This window comes from Cololabis saira, chromosome 23 (assembly GCF_033807715.1).
Source record: "Cololabis saira isolate AMF1-May2022 chromosome 23, fColSai1.1, whole genome shotgun sequence".
NCBI classification, from domain to species: Eukaryota; Metazoa; Chordata; class Actinopteri; order Beloniformes; family Belonidae; genus Cololabis; species Cololabis saira.
This window is the reverse complement of record NC_084609.1, coordinates 1,485,132-1,496,365: the sequence shown is the minus strand read 5'-3', so window position 1 is coordinate 1,496,365 and position 11,234 is coordinate 1,485,132. Positions and strand designations below refer to the sequence as shown.

The 11,234-nt window shown below is 39.4% G+C and overlaps 1 protein-coding gene across 1 annotated transcript; it reads right to left on the bottom strand.

The window, feature by feature from the left end:
- Window positions 1-2,765: 2,765 nt before the first annotated feature.
- On the bottom strand, window positions 2,766-10,852 carry c23h11orf98 (chromosome 23 C11orf98 homolog). Its single transcript, XM_061715104.1, has 4 exons — window positions 10,786-10,852; window positions 9,611-9,735; window positions 5,252-5,349; window positions 2,766-3,019 (listed from the first exon to the last, which is right to left on the bottom strand). The coding sequence occupies exons 1-4, from the start codon at window positions 10,822-10,824 to the stop codon at window positions 2,895-2,897; spliced, it is 387 nt and encodes a 128-aa protein (XP_061571088.1). The 5' UTR covers window positions 10,825-10,852; the 3' UTR covers window positions 2,766-2,894.
- Window positions 10,853-11,234: the final 382 nt, after the last annotated feature.

Below are 11,234 nucleotides of genomic sequence, written 5' to 3'. Positions count from 1 at the left end.
TCTGTGAAAACTGATTTTAACATATGTTTGAACATGTTAAGAGAGGGTAAATATTAAAGTTGAGTTTGTGTTGTAGCTCATTCCAAGCTTGCGGTGCATAAAAGGAAAAGGCAGATTTACCAACTCTGTTCCAGTGCTGGTTTTCTCTGATGATCTACTGTTATAGCTACTAGAGTAATATTTTAATAAATTGGATATGTACAGCGGTAGTTTACCCAGTAATGCTTTTGCAATAAATATTAACATGTGTTTTTCTCCTTAGACTCAGTGAAGTCCATTCAACCATTTGATACAAATTACAATGACGTGTCCGTGAACTTGAACCAGTTACAAACCGCAAGGCAGCATGATAGATGCATGCATGTAAATGACATCACCATAGTCTAATACTGACAAAAAGGTACTTTGTACCAATCTCTTTCTAGCAGCAATAGGAAAAAAATGTTTTGCATGAAAATAAAAGCCTAACTTTGGTCTGAGCTTTTTTAGGAGGCTATCAATATGAACATCAAAGGTCAACTTATCATCCAGCCAGATCCCAAGGTATTTATACGAGGTAACCCTCTCAAGGTGAGTGCCATCTACTGTTAAGATCTCACAATCAGAATCTAATGACCGGGAACGCGTAAAAATCATGTATTTAGTCTTTTTAGAGTTTAAAATCAGTTTTAATTTAAGAAGTGACTCCTGCAATATATTAAAAGCAGACTGCAAGGAATCCATTGCCTTTTTTTACAGATGGTGCCAAAGCGTAAAATGAAACATCATCACTGCAATAAAATATGGCAGTGATGATAGTCATTGGATTTCTTGTCTAGTACCTTAATGCTTTTTTTATATAAAGAAAGTAGTGGTCTAAGTGCAGTGTTACTATGTTATAAGGGAGAAGATCATTGAGTGCATCATTAGTGCAGCTTTGGTTGACATGCAACTGCAAACATGTCTAAAGGTTTTGCCAGATTAAATTTGATGCTCTTAGAAACCTTTTTGATACGTTCTTTAAATGTAAGATTACTATCAATTATCTATCAAAAGTAAATTTTCACTTAAAATAAGTAGAAAAATCTGCCAGAGGAACAAGATTTTTTTGCTTGTAATAAGAAGATAAATCTTGTCCCACTGGCAGATTTTTCTACTTATTTCAAGTGAAAATTTACTTGAAACAGGTGAAAATTGTCAAATAAGTTATTTTTCTGGTGATGAATCTTGTTTTAAGTGTAATGAGATTTTTCTGACTAAAAATGAGACATTTTAACTAGAAATAAGACAAATATTCCTGGTAATATGTAGAGTTTTTGCAGTGAGTGAGACTGCATTGTAAAAAGTTCCAGTTTTCTTGACCACACAGATCAGATCCATAAACTTCTGTGATGAGTATTAGCTGGACGTGTTGATTGATACTCTAGTTCTGAGACTCGTAACCTTGCCGTACCTTAGTAAGACTGAATTGACGCCACTGAGAGAACTCCTTAAGCATAACTGAGTTCTTTAGAAGCTTTAGAAGACTAAGATCCAATTACTCTCTGGACTTCTGAATCTGTAAAGGTTGAATGCTGGTTCAGTATTATCTACTTTAGCTGGGTATAATATGAGCAGGGGAAAAACACTTGATAGTTTCAGATACTGAGTTAATGAAATGGTTAAAAGCTGCTGCTGCTTCAGCTGGGTTTCTCAGTGATGAGCAGATGCTGGACAGAAGGAGAAATGAAGATTAAAACTGAGTCTAGATCAGAGGTCGGCAACCCAAAATGTTTTAGATCCATATTGGACCAAAAACATAAAAAACTAATATGTCTGGAGCCGCAAAAAATGAAAAGTCTTGTATCAGAATTAGATTGAAGACAAATGGTGAAATGTCGACAAAAAAGATTAAATGTCTTCAAAAAAGTCAAAATGTCGAGATTAAAAATGACAGGAAAAAGGAAGAAAAAAAAGAGGAAAAAAATACAAAAAGGAAAAAAGAAGAAAAAAGAAAAAAAGAAGGAAAAAAGGAAAAAAAAAGGTCAAACATTTCTGAAAAAGCTCCAGGAGCCACTAGGGCGGCGCTAGAGCTGCGGGTTGCCGACTCCTGGTCTAGTTGAATTAAAATCAGATGAAAAAGTAAGAAACTGCTGGAAAGTGACAGGAAGATCCTGTTTTCTATTAATAAACTTCTGCACAAACAAGCACGAGTGAAAAACATGAAGTTTATGAAGGATAATAGTGAATATTTCATAAAAAAAACAGCTGCAGATGGTTCGTACCAGACTGAGATCGTTCTTCATCTTTTTTGGTTACATTTTATTTGAAAATGGCGTTTAAAAGTCTTAAATTTAACTTTGTTAAACCTGCAGATGCCCTGATTATAAAAATATGATCCAAAATTCACCCAAAAGCTGTTATTGTTGAATACTAATGCACTTTTACTTTAAGTTTAACGTGTAAAAGTCGTTTTCAGCCAGAGACGATGTAAACACTTCTGTTACTGGGTTTAAAGGACAAACATGTTAACTTTAATATAAATAAATACAAAACAGAAAGGAGTTGTCTGTTAAAGTGTAAATAACTAAACTGGAAGTTTTAACTATTTTTTTTTTTATTGAAACAGACACAAACAAAGAAGGCACATAAAAGTCGTATCAGAATCAAACTTTTGTCTTGAGTTGAGCAACATCAGTCTTACAAAATATACACAATTAATCTAATTATCGTACAACATAAAATAAAAATAAAATAACTCAAAGGCCATCTCATATTAAATCATATCTTTCAAGTAAAGGAAACAGTTTAAGGCTTTATTTTCTTTAATAAGACTCAAACACTCAGGAGCTTTAGCTCATTTCTCCAACGGGTCAAACTCGGTTTGTTTTTGCGTTCCACTTCCTGTTAGCGTCAATCACTTCCTGTCAGCCGGTTCAGGCCACGTCCACCATCTCCACATCGCCGTGGCAACCAGTTCCGCTCTTCTTCTTCTTCTGGGCTGGAGCTGCTGCTGGAGGAGGAGGAGGAGGAGTCTGCTTCTTCTTCTGTGGTGCCGACACTGGTGGAACAAGAGAAGGAAGGGTTTTCAGAATAAAAGCATGAAGCTCCGTAGCAACGTAAACATGTCTAGACCAGACATGGGAAAACTACGGCCCCTGGGCCGCTTACGGCCCTGTTAGGCTTTTTAATCCGGCCCGCCGGACCCGTCCAAATCATAATAAAAACCTTGTTCACTTTCCACTTTTCCCTGCAGTGCCCACGTTTCTCCACTAGATGGGGCACATGCACTCAAACACATTGCCCGTTGTTGGAGCGGCGCGTGTTTCATTTATTTTCACGTCACCATTCGAGCCTTCTTTAAAAAAAGTGACTCGGAGAGCGGTCAGGATGATCCATCCATGATTTTACAGGTTTAACACAATTACACAATTGAGCTTGAGTATTTTGTTGAGTAATAATATGTTTTATGTTATTTTATGTTTCATCCCCACAGCCATCAGACTGTATAATAACCAACTGTAGCCACCCGTGTGCAATAAACCTGTCTCTTTATAAGTGCAATAACCACTAATACCTCACGTATTTTTGTAAATATTTGTAAATATTATCCATTTTTTGGTGTTTACTATTTTTTTTATCTCTTGTACATACTCTTTCTACTTTTTATATTGCTCTTTTTTTTTTATTTAGCAATTTATTGGTTATTTCTATTTTACATTTTTTGTATAAACCGTTGAGTGTGTGTGTTTTTGGCTGCTGCACGACTGAATTTCTCCTCTGGGAGATCAATAAAGTCTTCTATTCTATTTTAATCTGAATGTTGAAAGTGATTCCATTCCTTTTTTAATAAATGTTGATTATTTGTTGAACTTTGTACCTTCAATTGAAATGTATTAAAAACAGAAGTTATCTTCAGGTTGGATAAAACTACGCTATTTTAATCTATTTATCGATACTAATTTAATCTATTTTTTTCAGCTGTTGCATGAATTATATGACTGTAGTTCTGCAACATATTAATACTAGTATTATATTGAGATTCAACAGCAAGTATTGCAGCTAATGATGCTGTAAGGACCAATCAGCTCCCAGAATGCTGATAGAACTGAAACAGAAACATCGTGTAGAATTACCAAACAGATCCAGGAGGAAACAGAGACGGATGAAATCAGTTTTAGTTTTTCACACATTTATGAGAATTTGGTTTTTAACATTTTTGCAAATGTAACCCCAAGACAGTTTATAAAGCAAAGAAATATAGACAATTTATGCAATTATAACTGAAAACTTTAATGTTTTCATACTTTTAAACATATTTAAAAGGTAAAAACATCATGGCACCAGTTATTCTCGTGTCCAACTAAATATTCCTTTTTTGGGCATAAACAAAAAAATACCATAAGTTGTAATGTAATGATGAAAAAAACAAACAATTTTTTTTTTTTTTAAATCAATCTTTAGACATATGAATTGATTTTTAGGAATTAATATGAGAATCAATTTAAAATCGGAGAATCAATCTTTTCAACACAGGCCTAATTTTCACAGCTGTGACATCTCGGAACGTCCAATAGGAGAGAAGGTGGTGGGTTCTCTGCACCGACTCTTCTCCTTGAACCGCGGTAGCACTTACACACGAATGGAGTTGTATCGGTTGCTGTGTGGATCATGTTCTCACTACAAACCAGTGTTTCTCAATCCTGGTCCTCAAGCCCCCACTGTCCTGCATGTTTTAGATGTTTCCTGCTTCAACACACCGTGATACCAGTACCCGTGTCATCAACAGAGCTGTGCAGACCTTGATGACTAATGAAGCTAATGAGGACCTTTAATTAGAATCAGGTGTGTTGGTGCAGGGAAACATCTAAAACATGCAGGACAGTGGTACTCGAGGACCAGGATTGAGAAACACTGCTGCAAACGAATCGCTCCAGGTCTGGAATGGAAGCAGCCGAGACCAGCTCTCCTAGGATCTCAGCTCGCTGGTTTTGTCCCACATCTGAGCGTGATTGCTGTGTTCACATGTACCAAACCAACCCATCTTTAGGGGGAAACGCTCCCTGTTCCGGAACAACTGCTCCAAACGGGACAGAGGTGAAAGCTCTCTTACCCTCCATGCTGCTCAGTGATTGGTTCTTACCCTCCATGCTGCTCAGTGATTGGTTCTTACCCTCCATGCTGCTCAGTGATTGGTTCTTACCCTCCATGCTGCTCAGTGATTGGTTCTTACCCTCCATGCTGCTCTGTGATTGGTTCTTACCCTCCATGCTGCTCTGTGATTGGTTCTTACCCTCCATGCTGCTCTTCTCCGTCTGCATCCTCTGCAGCTGCTTCAGCAGTTTCCTCTTCTTCTTCCCCGACAGAGTGATGTTTGCTCTCTGGCTGGACCTGAGGAGAGAGAGAGGTCAGAGGTCAAGCCTGGTACCTGGAGGAGGGGACGGGGTCGGGGGTGATACTCACTTCCTCTTCTTCAGGTGGTGGATGGGGGTAATAGTGGGGTAATAATGGGGTAATAATGGGGTAATAATGGGGTAATAATGGGGTAATAGTGGGGTAATAGTGGGGTAATAATGGGGTAATAATGGGGTAATAGTGGGGTAATAGTGGGGTAATAATGGGGTAATAGTGGGGTAATAATGGGGTAATAGTGGGGTAATAGTGGGGTAATAATGGGGTAATAGTGGGGTAATAGTGGGGTAATAGTGGGGTAATAGTGGGGTAATAATGGGGTAATAATGGGGTAATAATGGGGTAATAGTGGGGTAATAGTGGGGTGATAGTGGGGTAATAATGGGGTAATAGTGGGGTAATAATGGGGTAATAATGGGGTAATAATGGGGTAATAATGGGGTAATAATGGGGTAATAGTGGGGTAATAGTGGGGTGATAGTGGGGTAATAGTGGGGTAATAGTGGGGTGATAGTGGGGTAATAGTGGGGTAATAATGGGGTAATAGTGGGGTAATAGTGGGGTGATAGTGGGGTAATAGTGGGGTGATAGTGGGGTAATAGTGGGGTAATAGTGGGGTAATAGTGGGGTAATAATGGGGTAATAGTGGGGTGATAGTGGGGTAATAGTGGGGTGATAGTGGGGTAATAATGGGGTAATAGTGGGGTAATAATGGGGTAATAATGGGGTAATAATGGGGTAATAATGGGGTAATAATGGGGTAATAATGGGGTAATAATGGGGTAATAGTGGGGTGATAGTGGGGTAATAGTGGGGTAATAGTGGGGTGATAGTGGGGTAATAGTGGGGTGATAGTGGGGTAATAATGGGGTAATAGTGGGGTAATAATGGGGTAATAATGGGGTAATAATGGGGTAATAATGGGGTAATAATGGGGTAATAATGGGGTAATAATGGGGTAATAGTGGGGTGATAGTGGGGTAATAGTGGGGTAATAATGGGGTGATAGTGGGGTAATAGTGGGGTAATAGTGGGGTAATAGTGGGGTAATAATGGGGTAATAGTGGGGTGATAGTGGGGTAATAGTGGGGTGATAGTGGGGTAATAATGGGGTAATAGTGGGGTAATAATGGGGTAATAATGGGGTAATAATGGGGTAATAATGGGGTAATAATGGGGTAATAATGGGGTAATAATGGGGTAATAGTGGGGTGATAGTGGGGTAATAGTGGGGTAATAATGGGGTAATAGTGGGGTAATAGTGGGGTAATAGTGGGGTGATAGTGGGGTAATAGTGGGGTAATAATGGGGTAATAATGGGGTAATAATGGGGTGATAGTGGGGTAATAGTGGGGTAATAATGGGGTAATAGTGGGGTAATAATGGGGTAATAATGGGGTAATAATGGGGTAATAGTGGGGTAATAATGGGGTAATAATGGGGTAATAGTGGGGTAATAATGGGGTAATAATGGGGTAATAGTGGGGTAATAATGGGGTAATAGTGGGGTAATAATGGGGTAATAATGGGGTAATAGTGGGGTAATAATGGGGTGATAGTGGGGTAATAATGGGGTAATAATGGGGTGATAGTGGGGTGATACTCACTTCCTCTTCTTCAGGTGGTGGGTGGGGGTAATAGTGGGGTAATAATGGGGTGATAGTGGGGTAATAGTGGGGTAATAGTGGGGTAATAATGGGGTAATAATGGGGTAATAATGGGGTGATAGTGGGGTAATAATGGGGTAATAATGGGGTAATAGTGGGGTAATAATGGGGTAATAGTGGGGTAATAATGGGGTAATAATGGGGTAATAGTGGGGTAATAATGGGGTAATAATGGGGTAATAATGGGGTAATAATGGGGTAATAGTGGGGTAATAATGGGGTAATGGGGTAATAATGGGGTAATAGTGGGGTAATAATGGGGTAATAATGGGGTAATAGTGGGGTAATAATGGGGTAATAATGGGGTAATGGGGTAATAATGGGGTAATAATGGGGTAATAGTGGGGTAATAATGGGGTAATAGTGGGGTAATAATGGGGTAATAATGGGGTAATAATGGGGTGATAGTGGGGTAATAGTGGGGTAATAATGGGGTAATGGGGTAATAATGGGGTAATAGTGGGGTAATAATGGGGTAATAATGGGGTAATAATGGGGTAATAGTGGGGTAATAATGGGGTAATAATGGGGTAATAATGGGGTAATAATGGGGTAATAATGGGGTAATAGTGGGGTAATAATGGGGTAATAGTGGGGTAATAGTGGGGTAATAATGGGGTAATAATGGGGTAATAGTGGGGTAATAGTGGGGTAATAATGGGGTAATAATGGGGTAATAGTGGGGTAATAATGGGGTAATAATGGGGTAATAATGGGGTAATAATGGGGTAATAGTGGGGTAATAGTGGGGTAATAATGGGGTAATAATGGGGTAATAATGGGGTAATAATGGGGTAATAATGGGGTAATAGTGGGGTAATAGTGGGGTAATAATGGGGTAATAGTGGGGTAATAGTGGGGTAATAATGGGGTAATAATGGGGTAATAGTGGGGTAATAATGGGGTAATAATGGGGTAATAATGGGGTAATAGTGGGGTAATAATGGGGTAATAATGGGGTAATAATGGGGTAATAATGGGGTAATAGTGGGGTGATACTCACTTCCTCTTCTTCAGGTGGTGGGTGGGGGTAATAGTGGGGTAATAATGGGGTAATAATGGGGTAATAGTGGGGTAATAATGGGGTAATAGTGGGGTAATAATGGGGTAATAATGGGGTAATAATGGGGTGATAGTGGGGTGATAGTGGGGTAATAATGGGGTGATAGTGGGGTAATAGTGGGGTAATAATGGGGTAATGGGGTAATAATGGGGTAATAGTGGGGTAATAGTGGGGTAATAATGGGGTAATAATGGGGTAATAATGGGGTGATAGTGGGGTAATAGTGGGGTAATAGTGGGGTAATAGTGGGGTAATAATGGGGTGATAGTGGGGTAATAATGGGGTAATAATGGGGTGATAGTGGGGTAATAATGGGGTGATAGTGGGGTAATAGTGGGGTAATAATGGGGTAATAATGGGGTGATAGTGGGGTAATAGTGGGGTAATAGTGGGGTAATAATGGGGTAATAATGGGGTAATAATGGGGTAATAGTGGGGTAATAATGGGGTAATAATGGGGTAATAGTGGGGTAATAATGGGGTAATAATGGGGTAATAATGGGGTAATAGTGGGGTAATAATGGGGTAATAATGGGGTAATAGTGGGGTAATAATGGGGTAATAATGGGGTAATAGTGGGGTAATAATGGGGTAATAATGGGGTAATAATGGGGTAATAATGGGGTAATAATGGGGTAATAGTGGGGTAATAGTGGGGTAATAATGGGGTAATAATGGGGTAATAATGGGGTAATAATGGGGTAATAGTGGGGTAATAGTGGGGTAATAGTGGGGTAATAATGGGGTAATAGTGGGGTAATAGTGGGGTAATAATGGGGTAATAATGGGGTAATAGTGGGGTAATAATGGGGTAATAATGGGGTAATAATGGGGTAATAGTGGGGTAATAATGGGGTAATAATGGGGTAATAATGGGGTAATAATGGGGTAATAGTGGGGTAATAATGGGGTGATAGTGGGGTGATAGTGGGGTAATAGTGGGGTAATAATGGGGTAATAATGGGGTAATAGTGGGGTGATAGTGGGGTGATAGTGGGGTAATAGTGGGGTAATAATGGGGTGATAGTGGGGTGATAGTGGGGTAATAGTGGGGTAATAATGGGGTAATAATGGGGTGATAGTGGGGTGATAGTGGGGTAATAGTGGGGTAATAATGGGGTAATAATGGGGTAATAGTGGGGTAATAGTGGGGTAATAATGGGGTGATAGTGGGGTGATAGTGGGGTAATAGTGGGGTAATAATGGGGTAATAGTGGGGTAATAATGGGGTAATAATGGGGTAATAGTGGGGTAATAGTGGGGTAATAATGGGGTAATAGTGGGGTAATAATGGGGTAATAGTGGGGTGATATGGGGTAATAGTGGGGTAATAATGGGGTAATAGTGGGGTGATATGGGGTAATAATGGGGTAATAATGGGGTAATAGTGGGGTAATAATGGGGTAATAATGGGGTAATAGTGGGGTGATATGGGGTAATAATGGGGTAATAGTGGGGTAATAGTGGGGTGATATGGGGGGTTAGAGGGTGATATGGGGGTGATACTCACTTCCTCTTCTTCAGGTGATGGACAGTAATCAGTCCTTCATCCACGACGGCTCCAACGATCAGGTGTTTCTTCCTCTTCTCTCGGCCCTGAACTCTCCTCCTCTTGAACAGGTTCCTGCCCAGTTCCTAAAGGAAACACACGTCACAATCACGTCACATGACCCATGACACACGCCATCACATCAGAACCACCAGAACCATCAGAACCATCAGAACCATCAGAACCTCAAATCCCTGCAGGACGCTCTGCTCAGACTAACGGCTAACTAACAGTTCCTGCAGAAACACACACGTCAACTAGGGATGGGCGGTACGGACTAAAAAATGTATCACGATCATTTCTGGCATTTATCCCGATTACGATAAAAATACCAATACAAAAACCGTCATCAACGGGAATTTATCTTTCTTTCTTTCTGGCTCATTTCTTTCTTTTTTTCAGGCTCATTTCCTCAATGTATCATTTTTATCGTGAGATACAAATTCTTACCGTGGGGAATTTTTTTGACGGTTTATCATGAACGGTAAAATATCACCCATTCCTAATGTCAACCCAATTCTCCCATTCTAAATACATTCTCATTCATTCCTAAAATCAATTTGTGTGTCTAGATCGATTTTCTTTCATCATTACATTTCAACTTTTGGTATTTTTTTGTTTTTGCCCCAAAAAGGAATGTTTTATTGGACACCAGAATAACTGGTGCCATGTTTTACCTTTAAATATGTTTAAAGGTATGAAAACATTAAAGTTTTCAGTTATAATTGCATAAATTGTCTATATTTCATTACTTTATAAACTGTCTTGAGGTTAACTTTGTGTCCACTCAGGATTTGGGACCGGAAGTGAAAACCAGGCTCATCAGAGGTTTAAATGAGTATAAATGTAAATATTAACCTCTTTAAAGCCTTTAAGCCTACAAAACAGCCCATAAATGTCCACGTTAACATGGAAACCAACGAAAAACATGAATTAAGATCAGCGAAACAGCAAAGTTTTGGTTAAAAACAATTACTTTTCCGTCAATTCTCTCGTCCAGGATCTGATTTAACCCTGAATTCTTCTCTTAAACATTAACGGCATTATTAATTAATCTCTTAAAGATTAACGACATTATTTCCTCCTCGAACCTTCAGATTCACCGCAGATAAACCGGGTTAAATGTGTGTTTTTACCGTTTTGGGTCTGTTTATCTTTCCTCCCGGAGGCGACATGCTGCTGCACCACGTGGTTCTTCTTCTGCTGCTCTGACGTCACCGCTCCTCTCCTTCTGCGCCTGCGCCGCCACCTGGTGGCCGCAGGAGGAAACAGCACAAACAGCAGCAACACGAAGCGGAAAGTTTTTGATGCTTCTGGTGTCTTAATGCTTCTTAGGAATTCATCTGAACTGTCTTTACCTCCATTTATCCTGCTGTTACTAGTGTTGGTCAGATATGTTTCTCCTCTAAAAAGAGCAATAACAACCGTGATATACGTGCCTTATTTCAAAGAGAAGTCTCTGTTCCAAATGTAGTCTCTTACTGGAATAACTTCACTTCAGATCTGAACTGGAAGAATATCTGGTGTTTTCCCTCTAAATATCTGATCATCAATAAGGTTAAAGAAGTGACTCTGAAAATGATTC